General features: G+C 37.7%; 2 protein-coding genes across 6 annotated transcripts; both read right to left on the bottom strand.

Moving 5' to 3' along the window:
* Positions 1 to 71: 71 nt before the first annotated feature.
* On the bottom strand, positions 72 to 12,664 carry LOC131781477 (uncharacterized). 5 transcript variants are annotated; one of them, XM_059098328.2, is made up of 5 exons: positions 12,575 to 12,664; positions 3,434 to 3,502; positions 2,187 to 2,558; positions 1,165 to 1,344; positions 72 to 856 (listed from the first exon to the last, which is right to left on the bottom strand). In XM_059098328.2, exons 2-5 carry the CDS (start codon positions 3,468 to 3,470, stop codon positions 636 to 638), a joined length of 810 nt encoding a protein of 269 aa, XP_058954311.1. In that variant the 5' UTR covers positions 3,471 to 3,502; positions 12,575 to 12,664; the 3' UTR covers positions 72 to 635. The 5 variants fall into 5 exon arrangements, with proteins under 5 accessions (XP_058954311.1, XP_066024072.1, XP_058954234.1 ...); XM_066167975.1 differs by having other exon boundaries at positions 3,434 to 3,499; positions 12,575 to 12,648; XM_059098251.2 differs by lacking the exon at positions 12,575 to 12,664 and adding an exon at positions 6,718 to 6,778.
* A 1,161-nt stretch (positions 12,665 to 13,825) lies between these two features.
* On the bottom strand, positions 13,826 to 16,978 carry LOC131781382 (tRNA-specific adenosine deaminase). The gene is made up of 2 exons (XM_059098064.2): positions 16,923 to 16,978; positions 13,826 to 14,805 (listed from the first exon to the last, which is right to left on the bottom strand). Exons 1-2 carry the CDS (start codon positions 16,968 to 16,970, stop codon positions 13,951 to 13,953), a joined length of 903 nt encoding a protein of 300 aa, XP_058954047.1. The 5' UTR covers positions 16,971 to 16,978; the 3' UTR covers positions 13,826 to 13,950.
* Between the last annotated feature and the right edge of the window lie 15 nt (positions 16,979 to 16,993).

Raw genomic sequence — 16,993 nt, 5'->3', positions numbered from 1 at the left:
AACAATGCAATAATCTATACCTGTAAAATGTTATGATTTAATAAGTTACACTGTATCATTAAATTATGTACACATTACTCATCTGTCTGTGCCGATTAAATGAAGACTTCCATGCTGCTTAAAATTCGAGTTCAAATTGATGTTTATATTTCCGTTATTACAAGGCAGAAAAATCGACAAATAAAAAAGAGGGAACCAACTCACATTCCAATTCTGTTTTGTCCCGAATTTGAGTTAAGAAGCCGAAGGCTGAGGCAGATAACACCGACACACGGTTTGATAATTCATGATATCATGCGAATATCGAATTCAATAAGTGTTTTATAATACGTTTTAAACAAAGAAGACAATTCTCTTTAAGTTTGCAAAAGTTTGAGAACACAACACGAAAGAGGGGTTTGGAAACTAGGCAGACTTTGAACTCGACATGATAACCCAATATCTGTTGCAGATGATACGTAAGAGATGTATAGTCTGAAATTTCCAAATCTCTTTATGGTCTCATACACGCTCAGGTTCTATTTTTTGAATGCAACAATAATTATATCATAAATATTAACTTAAATGAGCGGGATATTACTTCCGAATATCTTCTTCATTTCATAGGTACACAGTTAAACTTATAAAATCTCTTGTCATACTACCCTTGTTGTGTCGACGTTTGTTTTTTTAAACAAAACGTGTTTGTCGTACACAAAGACATCGTCTGAGCCTGCTGTTAATCGAATGCGGACTACTCGATTGGAACCATGTAACCTGGCCTGCCATATTTCACCAAACGAACTTCGCACGAGACACATGATCAGTTGGAAGTCCTGTTTCTTCCACTGAGATGAGTTATGGTGATGATGACTTCCTACAAAGGAATTGATACGTAAAAATTGAAATAACCCATTTGCAGCTTGCACGTGCGGCTATCCCTCATTTGACATACATGGACGGAAAGAACCTGGATAAAGTAATCGAAATCGGAGCTTGGCTTATAAACTTACATGAAAAAAAGATGCTTGTCGAATAGACTGTTGTTCCTACAAGAAAACCCAAACGAAGCAAGACGAACTTGAAAGGAGACTTTAATAATAATTTTCATTGCAACTATGTAAAGGAACAGAGTTTTTTTTTTCATACGAGGGGAATGGTCTCCTGAGAAAAGGATAACCTTACCTTTATCGCAGACCCGCACTGGACAGGAATGTCTCCCATGCCTTGCGGTTTTTCTGTGCCGTTTGCTTAGCATCAATATCAGACCCAGTGATACGAACGCAATCAGTAATAGAATTATAGTTATTGTCACAAGATGAGCCCAGATCAACCATTTTAAATTCATGAGAGCCTTTGTGATGTCTAAAAAGCAAAAGCAAAAGCAAACATCACCTCGATTAGTCCCATTTGTGACGTGCACGTTGCACTCTTCAAAGTTAATAATGTCTCAAGGGCAGATCTGACTAGAATTTGCTGACAAATATTTTGAGTTTTTCGCTGAAATGCCCTGAAGAGCTGAGTACGCCCAGAGACTGCTGTGGATTGATCATTTTGATTTGAAATTTTTTTTGATAAAAAAATAAATGGGTATCAAACCAGCTACTGATCTTGCTGTAGTTTTGTTTGTCTCTCCGAGAAGTTTTGTCGGATAAGTACAGACTTCGGAGACTTCGGTGACTTCGGTAGAGAACGGCACAAGGAGAAAAGTACCTTAACGAGAATATTCTACTTTCTCTCCAGGAAGTGAACAAAAAATTATTTACAACAATGCGCACAAGATTTGATCAGAATCCTATGATAAAATATGTGATGGGTTTAATATTGAAGCCCAGAATTTAATCGGTGACAATCATGATAGTAGTAATCTTCATCTACGCTACTGTGTGTGCAAGGGTCACAACAGTACTGCGGATCTAATCAAGCCTTCTTCCTCACTTTAAAGGTTTTAATCTCACCAAAAGAGAATTTTTTGTAATGGAGATCGCATTTTAAATTCGATTTGTCATTATTTATCTTTCTCAATAACTTTTAATCTCTGCCTAAATTTTTTTCAAACCTCACAACCCGTGGTTTCTTCTGATCTCCCCAATGCGTGAGGTTGTCTTTCTTCAACCCTAATACATGATCTGAGGTTGGAGAAGCTCTTTGAAATCTTTAAGCCTTTTTATGAGAAAAAAAGAACAAACGTATCAAAGATTTCCTACCATCCATCGTATAAATTTCCTCCTTCTCTTCTTTTAGAAACATGATGACATCACGGTTGCAATTGTCTTCAATGCAGCAGCAGTAGTAAAGGGGTTGTAGTTTGTTACGAAGACGCTTCCGTTGTCCATTACACGCGTATGATCGAGTACATTCTTTACCAATCTGAGATGTACATCCCTTCCTCAGGACACTGAGTCCTCCCTCTTTGTTCTGAGCTAACAATGCATAACACGCGGGAATCGACCCAGGCCAAGTCTCATCACACTGCTGTAGCGACGAACACGTTGAGTTTTTCAACGAAGCGGAGTGGAGCGTTTTGCATTTGTGATCGTATGACTCACACACCAATGTCCTGCTCTCTGCTACAAACCCTGGAAAAGGAAAACACTGGGATGTTCGACGCGATAGACTTCGTAGCCGCCTCTAATGGTCAGTCATGTGGGGATTCTACGGTCACGGATTCATCCATTCGAAATTTCAATATTTTCCCGTGTAACTTGAATATTTGTTCCGTCCAAATGCACCAATCAAGCACAATTTTTATTTATGTTTTTTCAATTTATATGATTTATTTTTCAACACAATATAGCAAAGTCACGCATTAATTTTTTTCACTGGTGCTGGTTTTGTCACTTGTAAGCATCATTCTACGAAGTAAAAACTTTTTTTGAGCCATTTGCTCTCGAAAGTGGACTCTTTGCCCTTAATCTCCTCTACATTTAAAATGGAAACAAGCGTCATCCGCTGGTGCAAATTCCCGACCCCTGGGGCACGAACGACAACCTGTGGGTTAGGGCCTAGGGAGGACGTTAAAACGCATTAGCAGTTCCTTTCATAACAGGTGTCATGTACTGTTGGGTTGTCCTTTTAGTCGCCCTGCTATTATCAGGTGTTTGATAAGATTACGCTTTATTACAGGTTTTTTTTGGGTTGGGGGGGGGGGGGTCATGATTTTACTCCCAACGATTTTTTTTCTCTCCATGATATTATATGAGGTTTTTTGCCGTGGTCTCGCTGGATTACATGACTCACTCCGTCACACTATGTTAGCTGTTAGTTTGGGTCAAGCCATTGAAGTTATTTGTTTCTTCAGTCACGCGATGTTTTCTTCAGTCACGCGAAGTCGGATTTTCTTTCTTCAGTCACGCGACGTTAGATGTTTTTCTTTTAGTTCTATCGTGTATATGTCGAGTCCCATAAAAAATGTACATTTGAACGCAGATCGTGATGCTGTTATGTTACTTACAGAAAATACAGATCCACGACAACCAGCTAGGCCTCATAATCTTTCACTGTGTTGATGGACTGCCAACTTCTATTAAAATGGAAATAGGAAATTCATTTTTTAAAAAAATACGTACTGCAGAGATAAAAGGAAATAATATAGAGAAAAAAAATCTTATGAAGAAACATTGTGGGTCACAGCAGTTATGAATGAATTATAACTTCTTCAAAGATTAAAGCGTCGTAATGTCGGCCGGAATCAGGTACGAATGCGATTACAGCTCGGACTCGTTAGTGGTGTGTAATTAGGGTCAAGATTTATCATTTAATTTTTCTACGTATGGTTGAATCTAAATTATCGCTGATTTTGGCCAATTTTTCAAAGAAGCACTTAAATAATATTATAAAACGGGGCTCCTCTCACTTGATTATTCTAAGAACAGCAGGTCCTGTTCATAAAAGCTTCGCTGAAGAACTAAAAATATGTGCCATCTGACCTTCAATTCAGGATAAACTCCAAAGTCAGCATCAACGAGATAAAAATTAAAGTTTTGACTCAAAACATTTTCTTATAGAAAAGGCAATAGCTTCATTACGAATTTCTCGCTCTGAACTTGAATTTTCTTTCAAATTAGTTAGTACGTCTATCGACTTTATTCGATTAAAAGAATTATATACGTACCACAGATTTAGAAAATTCAGACAATAAGATCATAAAAGCTGGATCAAAAACAATTTTTTAAAACTTACTGGATGGAAATTGGTACTCCGAAGGCGCTAATTTGTCGGACGCAACGTGAATAAAAGAATATATTTGTATAAGCGTCCGCTGTCTTTTTCTATGTCTAGTCTAGTCTAAATGAAAAAAAAAGTACTGTCAATCATCTGAAGATGAAAGCCAATCAAAGAATAGAACAGTACTGAACTGAAACAATGGAACACTTCTCTCGAGTTTTAAGATTGCAGGGGAGATAGCCTAACCCATGGCAAATTAATATAATTTACCATTGACTAAAATAAATGTTTAACATAACAAAAAAAATTCCACTTACTGAGGTCAGGTGTTTTTTTTTTTAACTAAAAAATTTGCAGTTTACCTTTTTCCATATGATTAAATTTGAAAAAAAAAAAAAGGTTGATAGAAAAAAAAAAAAGGGATTAGTCATCAAAGCGAATCCTGAACAAACAAAGCTGAACCGTGATTCAGAGTTCCTTAGAGATCTTCAAGATGAAAGGTGGTAACTATAAGTTGAGAAACGATAAGGTAAACACGGGAACAGGTAAACAAAGAACAGTATAGGACTGTGCAGGTGGCAAGGAGAAGACCAATTACCGAACAAGAAAAACATGCACTCACTCGTTCACAAAATGATTTACGATTTAAGCTGGGTTTTTTTTCTTCCTTTTTTTTGGCATTGTCAGGAACCTTCTTTACTAAGGCTTCCACGAAGATAATTGAGGTAAGGAATCGGGTTTTTAACGTTAGAATTAAAAAAACTAGTTCTTCGCATCTAACGATGTGAGTTAACTGAGTTAACTTTGTTGAAAATAAAATACGAAACTAATTAATAAATGGTTACTTCATGCGAAAAGAAATTTTCGTCTTGTAAATTAAAATACTGGTTTTATTAAATTTATTTAAAAACATTTCCACATTATCACCCCGACCGAATAAAATATATTTTAGAAGTTTGCAAGCCCTTTCAACTAGATTAAGCTTTTATTCCACATAACACTTTCAATACTGTCAATACTTCTTTGTTTTGAGTCTTTGATGAGCCGCACACTTAGTAATTCCCTTTTTTTTATGTGATTGTGTTGGAAGGTAACATTGTGAAAACCTTAATCTGGCGCTAAACGTTTTTTTTTGCTTAGAATTTAGCTTCTACGTGGCACTTAGTCGGTGGAGATAAAAAAAATGACCAAAACTAGCCGGACGTCGGGAGCAAAAAATTGGAACCACCACTCTATGTCAATACAATATGTCAAAAGCCCGCTATTTCGTTCGCATTTGGTCGATGTTCAAATCGAAGATCCTAATAAGAAAAAGGAAAATATAATTACTCAGTTGTTAAGGCAGTGTCAGGATTACGGCGAAGAGACTGGAGCAAAAATACTCAATCACTCTAAATGGTTGCTTTTTCCCGGAACAGACAAGTGAGTCAGACTCTGCGCGGACCTTATTGATGAATCTAACCCGCGTGAAACTTCACAAAGAAATCTCGTACCCAGTACTTATGTGATTTATACAGGGGAAGCAAGTCTAGGTATGAAACTGTCACGATCATTGTCGAGGTTACATATGTACTTGATCACACGAAACATTTGTAATCAGTCCTCGTAATTATGCAAGTGCTTTATATTGTGGATTTTCGTTGAGCTTGTCACTATTACCCGTAGAATGGCCCGAAACATTTTTCCCGTACAATGCAAAGCACAATGCGAATATGCAAAGCTCTGCTTTTTCATTTACTCTAGAAACTACCAACCGAAACATTTCTTTCGAGATCGACTCATAGTACATGAACTATTCTCGCCGAACACACCAGGAATAGAGTATACTATCTCTTGTAATTTTTCACCCGCCGTCACCCACCCCTCCCATCACTGAAATTCTTGCTCGCTTCCTTTGCGAAACCAATCGATCAAATTAACAGCCCAATTTTCAGTTGTGCCAGACCAAGAGGTTACAAGTTTATAATCTCTTGGCCAGACTTACCAAGAATGAAATCATCCCTACCCTTTCTGTCTAGTTTCGGAGTGGAATTCGCTAATAAAGAATGAAATTATTTCGTTCGTCCAGACCTCATCTTGTGATCAATTTACATCGACTCTAAAAAAATCAACCGTTAATTATTTTCGATGTACACCTTAGTTCCTATCGCCTTGCAATAGATTATTGAAATATATTAAAGTTCACATGGCAACCAGGTTGACAATCAGCCATGGTTTGATGCTACTCTGGTTTAAAGATTTAATGAATGTAACCGAGAAGTTACAATTCATAGACCCAACGTTTCGACACTTCTGAAGGCACCAGACAGGAGTGTCGAAAAGCTGGGTCTATTAATTGTAACTTCTCGGTTACATTCATTAAATCTTTAAACCAGAGTAGCATCAGACCATGTAAAATTATTGAAAGATAGTTGAACTACTTTGTTAACATAACAATGTTTAAAGTAGCATGTGAATATTCAGACAGGTGAACTTTTTATCATTGTCAACAGAACGGAACTACTGTTTGAAAAAAATGAGAAATGACTGAATGTATAGCATCTGAAGGAAATCTGAAATTAAAATACTTACTTTGTAAAGCTTTAAGATATGCCCTTGTCTTTTTGTTCAGTGGATCGATTGCACCACCACGACAACTATTAAAAAAACTTTTCATAAATCGAACAATTTCGAACGTCCTATATGCGCTAGTTTCTGGCGGCTGTCACTCATCCAGAGTTCACCAATCGTAGCAATGCTCTAGGGTAATGAAAGCCTCTTCGGTGCTTTGATGTGTTTTCAAAATAAAATATTATTTTGATTAAATAAATTTTTTTTTAGCCACTAGAAAGTGTATGAAACTGATCTACCTAAATGAAAATTTTTTAAAGGCTACTGATTTCTCTTTTATTTCTCTTGCGCGGCTTTAAAAGTCCATTAGTAACTTTTAAACTCTTAGCCGATCCGTTTGATTTTGTAAATTAGGAAAAATAAGTCGTAATGATCGAAAAGGCGTCTCCATAGCAGCGTCTTTTCCCAGCAGAAAATTCATATACATAATAGATCTCAATACTTCCTTCCTTTCACCTCGAACCAGTTGTGAAATTAAAAGCTACTTTCTGATCGCGTGAAGTCAAAACAAGACAAAATAAAAAAGATGTATACAAATTACATAATTTGATGTATGCATAATGATAAATATGGCTCATATCAAGCATTTTCGCTGTCCTTCCACCTACAGGAAGAGAAGACTTTCAACGCGGATAAAAAAATACAAAACCATAAAAAACCTGGGGTAAGAATAGAAACAGAGCGGGGAGAACGTAAAACGACACAAGACATGCAAAGCCATATTTCTCTTTTTAATGGCAGTTTCGTAAATGATTTCAGTTTGTTTTGTGGTTTTACCTCCAAGGGTTTGTTGTTTAAATAACAAGACTGTCCTTCAGGACTGGACGGAAGCATTGAACATTTTGTGAACTTTGTGATTACCTGTGTACTCGTGTAGTACTTGCAATTTTTAGACCCCCTGAGATTGATACACCACAATTCACACAATTTATTTTATCCTTCCGAAGGAAATGAAGTGAAAGATGTTTTTAATCCATAGCGTTTTCAGGGTTAAAAGACATCGCCGTAATGCTCCAGGTAATCTTTTGTATGCCCCCCTCCTTGGGAAACTATTTCTTCCTGTTTTTTAGTAGCAAAATCGTCCCTGCAAGTGTGAAGAGTCACTCTATAAACAAAAGAAAAAAACAAGAACGATGAACAAAACGAATAAACGTTTTTGTTCATTTCTCTTTGGTAGTCACGGTCCATTCAGCTTGACCACGAAAAATGACATTTTGTTGATCGAGAACTAAGGGCAGAAGTTACCGTGCCCACGGTGCATAATATACTGTGGGCCGCAGTAACGATTATTTTTATATGAAGAGAAAAGAGTATAAATTTATTATCATTTCTTATTCCCTAAAAACATTTCTTCAATATCCAGTTTCGAGTTATAAATCGTGTATACCATGTTTACGAGATGGCGGAAAGCGAAAGGCTCAGTGACAGACATTCGTTTGAAAGAATTATAATTTCAAATTGCCCCTGAGGTTTTTCTCACGATTTTAAACAACCTAACAACTAATACAAAAGCCGTTTTATTTTCACGACCAACGTCTGAGCAACGTTTTTCCCCCCAAAAAAATTTCTTTTGAGTTACTTTGAGGAAATCTGGAGAACAACGTTCATGGCCTACCCTTCTGAATTTGGTCTTCGTAAACGTTATGGAACGCAGGTGTTTCGACTGAAAAGACAGAAACAAACTAAATCGGGAATCGAACCTAGGCGTTTCTTCTCTCGGAATCTCTGCTCCTTACAAATACAATACCACACTGGTATTTTGAAGAATAAAGATGCATTTTCTAATTACCCGACACGTATACAGTAAGTCTGACACGCATTTAGAAGGTAACCCTTTCCAGAGATGTTAACGATGCGGTAGTTTAGCCTAACTTATGTTTAGTCTGAATCCACGATGATTTTTTTCCTATTATATCGTAATCCAGAGCATATTTCGGTAAAATCTCCGCACAGCCCCATCCTACATTATGCATTCAGTTCTTGGATAGAGAAAACAATGACAAAAACAATACATTGCCATTGGGAAAACAGATTTGCTTTACAATAGTATGGGGCTGTGCGGAAACTTTACCCATATTTCTTCTACCTTCTTGATAAGCTAAGTTACTATTGATGGTATCGACTGTTTGCGAGAGAAGAGTATGCCTGGCCTGGTTCGGAAGTAAACAGCTGGTTTTGCCAGGTTTTTTGACACACCATGTGCTCTTGTAGATTCTAATTTTTTATATCCGACTCTAATGGTTTCTATCAAAAAAACATACTATGTTACATCCAAACAACATCTTTAATAACAATATCGTAGCTCCTCCAAAAAGCTATGCCTACCAAACAAGTATTTTCTGAGCCGTCCTCAACACAATCAAGGCGATGAGCACGCTACCTCTCAAGTGTTGTTTCATAGATCTTCTTTTGTTTGCATTTTCGGGGCTCCTCCATCATTGTAATATCTTCTGACAACAATAAAAATCCCAACGTGCTCACAAAAGCACCGCGAAAAAATTATAAAAATGCCTCATTAAAGGACTTTAAAGAGAAATTAGACGCTATTTCCTTCGTTTTCGTGTATCTCCGTTATTGTTTTTTTTTCATCCATACATCTGAGGAACACTTAGCTCAACTTCAGTCACCATTTAATTTAAAACTGAAATATAAGCCGCGTGATCCGACAGTTTTTTTTCTTTCTCTTAGCCTTACAATGCAAATGTGGAAGACAAGAACACTGAGAAACACTTTGTTATGGTGGTTTGTACTTTTAAAATGAGTTAATTGGCAGTTTGGTTCACGGTAACCTGCAGTGACAAATCCTCCCACAAAGTGGTGTAATTTCTCACCTGATAGTTTTTACCGACCAACATTGTAAAAAAAAAAAGTACCCGAATTTTGCATGGACTCAACCCGAGCGCTTGAACATTATGAGTTAATTGCCCGTTTGTTTCAAAGAACCCTACAAGGAAAAATTATTTCTCAAAGCAGTTGTATTCTTCTTAATTGGTGTTTTCCAGCGACCAACATTGTAAGAGTCATAATACTCGATTTTCGCACCGTTGAATGAACCGCCGGTTCTAAGCCCGTGAACTACCGTATTGTGTTCCACAGCTTAGAAGAAACGTGACAATACTAGTTGAAACACAGGAGACAAAGAACCGTAGAAATAATGAAAAGCCTAACCAATCATCGAAATGAAATAAAACTGCCCTCACCCAAAAACACACGTTGCCTCGTTTAACAAGTGTTTGCAAGATTTACTTGGTGAAGTTTCTTGGTCTTTACCCGTTATACACCTTTCAAATTTGCAGAGAAGATTTCTACCAAAAATCGAGATTATGAAGTCTTTATCTTCCTTACTTTAAATGTCTTGCAAAAACAGCCATTTTATGCAACCTGATTGCGACCTTTGAAAATTTCCTTTGTGGCACCATATACAAAATTTGGTTTTGTCAACTGAGTTGATAATGTAAATTGGGCACCGTAAAGAGTTTCAAAGCGAACTGATAATTCGCCCAGACGAAGGGCTAACGCTAAAGCCAAATTATGTTGTCATGCTCCCTCGCCGACGCGGCACCACAGCCTTTAGAAATTTACCCCCCATATACGAAATTGTTGATTATCGTAAAGGAAGGCGGGATAAACGCTTTCGAACGCGTAGAGAGTGTTTTATGTGTTTTACTGAAATGATGGCGAATTGCATTCAAAGCTATATGACTGAATGTTTATTTGGTTTGTGAACTTCGCGTTTATTTTTTTCTGAAATTGCACTATATGTAATATTTTAACCATTCCTGGAACAAGTAAGACACAAATCCCAAGGCTATTTTCTCACACCTAAGTGTCAGCCTGCCACATTTCGCACGGTTCCATAAAATAGCTATTAATTTAAGAACTGGCTGTTGATTCTGTGCTGTCATCGTTGTCGAAGCACTATTGTGCTTGCTCCGCCGAACGATTCTCAATGGAAACATTTAGATCTACTTGTGAAATCAGTCGAATGATCTGAATATTATTCAAGATAGTACATTCGCTCTGACGGAGGGCTAACGCTCGAAACGTCAGCTTTGAAACTCTTTACCTTGGCCAATTTATGTTATCAACTCAGTTGATAATGCTAAATTACCCTGTTATACTCTCCCACTGACGCAGCACCACAGTTTCTTTAGAAACCTCCCCGTTGTATTGATTTCTCAGAACCCCGAGTACGTTCTGCCATTTTGTATTCGCATTCTAATAGCTACCTGGACAATTATCGATCCAAAACTCTTTGTGTCTGATTTTTCTAAAAAGTGTGAATTTTTGACCAAAGCAACCTGTGAAATGTTTATTTCAATCTCATGTCTTTCATGTTAAATTAGGTTCAAACAATTCGCGGTTATTTATGAATATCATAAAGAGGGTAAACTCTGACCTGACTTGAGTCGTCTTCGGCGGGTTTACTGCAGCCTTTCCGTTCAATGCCAAACAGCGAAATAAAGTGTTTACTCGCGAGGGAAATGAAACTAGTGAAATACAAGTGTCGGATACCAAGTGAAATATTGCCTTTTGGAGGCCCTGTCAATCAACTCTTTGAATGGTTTCCTTTTTTTATTAAAAGTGAAGCCAACACATATTTACTTACAGAAATTTGTCTGGAAATGAGATGGGTGTCAGTTTAAGCTGCGTGGTACTACAGGGGACATCAGATTTACATTTAACACCTTGGGCTCGGTGTATTCATTCAAGCTCTACTCGTATTTCGTGAAAACGTGAAACTTCTGTAAAGCTCCAGATCTCTAAGGATATTCATTCGCAAAATACAAAGGTAATTGATACGTGGGTGCGAAAAAAGGTGGATCAACATTTGTTTATCGACGTGTTTTAATTTTAAGTGTTATGTTGCCCTCCCCAAACTTTTGTCTCCACCCTCTGTGGTAGTGTGTTTTTACCATCTAATCGCGCTAACCATTTTTTCTTAAATAATAAGCACGTGTTTTCGGTGTTTGTTTATAATGACTGTTTTGCGCTTAAGAACTCTATTGGAATATTCAGCCTTGAAGTCTGGTAGTTTCTGTGCAAGGTAGGAAGTTTGAAAATCGTTGTTTCATTTGGAACCAAAATATTGATTTAATTATTGTGGAGTGTTACCAGTGTCCAGGTACTATTTCGAACGTCTAACCAACATGAAAATTTGACGAACGGATCGTGCATTACTTAAATTTTTTAAGCTTTGGCCTTGAACTTGGCTGACATCCGGCAGAAACGAAAATAAAGAGAGGGGAAAAACCTTTGAGTTAAAGCTACCTCACAAAAAACGCCGTAAAAAATGAATTTCCAAACCCTATGCCCATAGAACAATATAAGTAAATTTGAATAAACATGGGACAGACGTGCTAATTAAAATTGCAGAAGTTGAAAGCGAATTTAGATAACTATTAAGTTAGGAAAATAAATGTTTCGACTACTTGGTTTTGTTGGATTATTGTGTTCCAAAGTTACGCTCAAATATCAGGAAAATCAATAGCATTGAAAACGCACGGAAGTTTCCGTGAGGTAATGTTTACTTTCCTCGACAGAAGCTGGCAATGCCTTTTTCCGAACTGAGAAATGCATACAAAATTGGTGACTAGATTAACACACACTGTGCTGATACCACAAGAAAGTGCAATTACAGAACCATTTCGTTTCATACACCACAGTCAGAGCTAAGTTTAGGGATCTCTTTATGAGAGACTACATACCGTGTATTTACCGACGGATGAACCCTCATTGTAAAAACACTGAAGACTTGGCATTAGTGCCAGCCCATCTTTTGTAGGTAAAAATCTAACAATTGTGTGAAAACACTTACCTAAACAATTCGCCATTCGCCAGTCACGAGTCAAACCTCATAGAATTTAAACTTGGCGTCGGAAGAGAAATAAAAATAAATGCGTCTACTGTCATCTACCTAATAATTATAAGGCTACACTTGGAAACAAACGAATGACGTTCCGCTTGTATGAATTGGCCACCATTTATTTGCGAACTGTCGAGACTTACTCAATTGTTGGTTACGGTGCGGAGACACTACTAAAAGAGTTCTGACGGGAGAGCCGCACGGCTTTGAGGGTACGAGATTGTCTACCTAGCTCGTCTTTAATTGTCAACTTTTCGCGTCATTTACAAAACAAAAACTTTTTCCTCGCCGACAAAAGAGTCAGCTGTCTTACCAGCAGAATAATTAGAGAGAAAGTGCCCTCTTTTCGAAATATTTTGTCGCTTCTTGTTATTAAACCCCAAATAATATGCTGGTGTCGGTTGGTTTCGGACAACCTTTACCTAGACAACACTGATACTCAAACCAGAAACAATGTACTTAATTGAAAAGCTTGGAAACTCTTAAAAGGTTTAATTTTTCGGCTTGAGGGAACGTTTTCAATCTACAATTTTTAGGTTTCGTATAACTACGTCACTGGGAAGGGATCTCGAAAGTTTAATCTGGTGCCGCCAAAACATTCGCCTTTCGGGCGTTTATCTTCGCCAGCTGCAATCAAAAAAAGAAAAAAAAAACATCGGGGGCGTTTAATCCCTCACACATTTAGCAACCATTTGAACATCGACTTTTCCAAATCAGCGCGAGTATTCATTAGTCTTCATTTAGATTCTTCATCTTCAAGAAACTCGCCATGTTTTGGCTAACTCACTACTTCAAAATGAGAAACCAGCTCTTTCTAAAATAGAAAAATGTCTTTTCTTATCAGCGAATATATATATATATATAGATATAAAAACAAAACGAAACAAAAGCCAAAAGTCCATGCCCCTTTTTTCAAACAGCTTTATAAGTAGTTAAGACACCCTCGACACCCTCCGACTGGAACTAATCCTCTTAACAGCCATCTTTGTTCCTACTGCTTTGAACAAAAGGTGAATTAAATATTTATGTCGCGAGTGCTCAGCTGTTGACGATAATTATCTAAATTTGAGATTTCTCTCAAAATAAATGAGTTGACATTTATTTGAAAGCTCTTTCTGAAACTACCATCCGACTGTACAAACACTAACACGTGTGTTGAAGAGAAACGATGTTTAACGGGTTGGCCAAGATTCAAAACTAAACAAACGTGTTTCAGGTGACTAAAACTCCATGCATTGTATTTTTTAAACTTTATTCACCAGTTGTGAAAAAAAGAAGTCATTCCACAAAAGAACCATGATTCAGGAACTTCAGCTCACTTATCACTTTTATCGTTTTGTTTTGACTTTCGGAAATGGTGCATTCGGATTTTCTCCTTTGTAGAATTCTTTTAACAAATCAACGGCGGTACTTGCTAAAACACCAGATACACACTCAAGAGGTTTCCCTACAGTGGTGGAGTGGGTGCATTTCTCGCCACATGAATTCGATAGGGCTCGACCGCATTCCTCACAGTTTACAGGCGCGCATAAACATTGCTGCCCTTTGGAACAACCTGTTGAATTTCCTACGACAGTTGGCGAAATTTCTCGGATGGAGGCCTCTGAAGAAATCTCCAGACTTTTCTGTGAATCAAAGTCGGTTGATTTAGCGGAATTAAATGAAGTGCCAATTAATGTCTGACACGAGGTACAACATGGAAATTCATCGTCCGTCTCAGAGAGATTCTTCAACAAGTCCGAGGAAGCTGCGACAACAGATTTGTTCTCCATAACACAACCTATTGTATTTTCAACACCATTTGAAGATGCGTCCTGAGAAACACATTTAGATGTTTCTGTTGTATAATCGTCTGTATGAATGTTTAAAATAGAACCACAGCCTCCAAATCGTTCGTTTGCGCAGCCAAAGACAACTTTAGAGACATTCAGGTATCGCAGTGCTGAAGCACACATGATACACGGCTCTACTGTAACAAAGAGGCTGCAATTTCTCACAACATCCTCAAAACAAAGACCTTGGTTCTCTGACCATCGCTTAACTCGATCAACGGCTACTAGTTCAGCGTGTCTTGTCGCATTCTTTGTCTCATTTACCTCATTCCTTCCTGTGCCTATAACTTGGTTCTTGTAGACCATAATACACCCCACAGGCACTTCGCCTTTTTTCAGGGCCTCTTTTGCCTATGAAAGAATGGAACATTATTCAACATACGGGAATAGTATTAATCTTTTAACCCCGAATAGTGACTAACATCTAATTTCTCCTCACAATATAACTCTTGAATCACACATTAAGGTCAGGAGAATAAAGGAAATGATCACCAACAGAGAAGTTCTTGATTACAGCCCAAATTCTCCTGGTCAGCACCGAAGGAAAATGGTATTTCTAACGAATGAGTCAGCGAATAAGGCAGAAATAGATATTTTGTCGGCACGAGATACGACAAGGCCTGGGCCTTAGGCCCGAGCATCATGGGTAATGATGCAGTGGTATATAAGGGAAAGTATAGCACGTGATGTCCATCTAGGCCTCAGAACCAACCGTTCACCTCTGGCTGATGACAAATTTATTTTAGTTTGAAAAAATATTTTCTTTAGCTGTGAAGCCTCGTAGGATGGGCTGCCAACTGCTCTGAGTTTGGGCCATGGTTCCTACCCAGATTTCCTGTCATGTTTTTCCCCAAAGGGGTTTTTTCTGGCAGGTTTTTTCTGGCCTCTGTATAACCGTAGTTATGTCCTTGTAAGCGGTTGCCCATCTCTGTTAATCCAGACTTGGTGAAGTTTGCATGTTAGTAATGTATACCTTTTTTAATGTGTAAGGAATTGACTGTATATCAGGATTGTATGTGGTATATCAGTTGCGAAGATATGTATGTATGCATTCCCCGGGCTATATATGCCTCGGGTTGGTTCTCGGCAGGCTTCCCTAAATAAACTTATTTGGTGTGCACTACTGTGTTATTTGTTGTGTAGTGGAGACAAAATTGAATGCAGAACAGCATGGAGAATATGCATAATGATATTAGGGTGTAAAGGGTTAAATAGCTTATCGAAAATAATTTTTCAAAGGTTGACTATTACCCTGGCAAGAGATTCGTGTTGTGCAGGTCAGCAAAAAATAATAATCACCCATCTACTCTTGTCTAGAGGTTTTAAGGTATCACTGAGAAAAAGTATTATTCAATGTCCAGAAATTTAACTACTGGAAAAAAATAAAGATCTATCGAGTCCTGGAAATTTTATTTTGGTATCCTTTTACTTCAGGAGATTATAAAACAAAAAGTAATTTGAGAGTAGAACGGAAGGCGCGAGATTGATGACACTTCACGTCAACTTCTTTTCGTCATCTATTCAAAGATTTCAAAACCACTATTGATTTACAGTGACACACTGTACAGTTTCGAAAGCTAAAGAGGTTGCTCTTGTAATCGTAAGGTTGTTATCAAGCTGTTATCATGTTCAATTTTGCCGTACCAGAAAAAGGAATTTTTTTTGCAGTCTGCATCGGAGCGGAAATATTGTTGACTGACATCGATAGGGGTTCTTACTAGACTTAAGAGATTCAGTGGCCTGAGTCTATTTCGATCGAAGTTTCTGTACGCGTCAGTTCGCGAAAAATCTCACATACAGTCCCTCATTTCACTTTGCATTGCGCTTCAAGCATTGATCGCTGAAACGCTTTTTTGTGTTTACTGTTTAACTCTCCTTCTTCTGCCTCCTTTTTTTCCGCGTCTTCCCTTGCAGGTTGAAGCACCTTCCATGAAGACACAAATAGCTACAAATTCACGCGTGTAACACTCTCCAAACATTCTTGTATTTTAGTAATTTGAGGTTACCAGAAGGCAATGGTGAACCAATTCACACTTTTTTTCTGACGCTACACAGTAAGCAAAGCAGTAGCTAGATGTATGTGGCAGTAGACTGTTGCGTGACAGCTGGTTCACCGAGCGAAACGTGATTACATTATAAGTAGCTTTGTAACGCAATACCTTATAACCTCAACACAGAGTATCATAAACTGAAATGTTTTTTTAGCAAACGGAAAGAATGCCATAGATCCCATTATCATGGTATTTCACTTTTATCGTGTAGTGGGGGAGAATTAAAAAGAACAAAAGCACAGACGATTATGAAAAGGAAACAGTATGCTCGACTTCGCGATAGGGCTTCTATATAAACTCATCACTAGCCAAAATTCACCATACTATTTTTATCAGGAATATTATTATTTTCGGATGCTAACTTATTAGTTATCCAACAGTACACAAAAGAACGCCAAAAAATACGAGATTGCTTACCAAATTTAATGCATGTTCCATCCACTCTTCATCTCCTCTGTCCACCATCTTTACTAATCCCAGTCTCTTCT

Source organism: Pocillopora verrucosa, chromosome 6 (genome assembly GCF_036669915.1).
Source record: "Pocillopora verrucosa isolate sample1 chromosome 6, ASM3666991v2, whole genome shotgun sequence".
Taxonomy (NCBI): Eukaryota; Metazoa; Cnidaria; class Anthozoa; order Scleractinia; family Pocilloporidae; genus Pocillopora; species Pocillopora verrucosa.
Note: the sequence above shows the minus strand (reverse complement) of the source record. Positions and strands in the feature narration are given on the sequence as shown.

Excerpts from the sequence above, each read along its gene's own strand:
- LOC131781477 (XM_059098328.2), bottom strand. The coding sequence starts at position 3,470 with ATGAGGCCTAGCTGGTTGTCGTGGATCTGTATTTTCT. Across the intron at positions 1,345-2,186 it reads GGAAATTTATACGATGGATG|ACATCACAAAGGCTCTCATG; the intron begins GTAGGAAATCTT and ends TTTGCTTTTTAG. Across the intron at positions 857-1,164 it reads AGTGCGGGTCTGCGATAAAG|GAAGTCATCATCACCATAAC; the intron begins GTAAGGTTATCC and ends ATTCCTTTGTAG.
- LOC131781382 (XM_059098064.2), bottom strand. The coding sequence starts at position 16,970 with ATGGTGGACAGAGGAGATGAAGAGTGGATGGAACATGCATTAAATTTG. Across the intron at positions 14,806-16,922 it reads TGGAACATGCATTAAATTTG|GCAAAAGAGGCCCTGAAAAA; the intron begins GTAAGCAATCTC and ends ATTCTTTCATAG.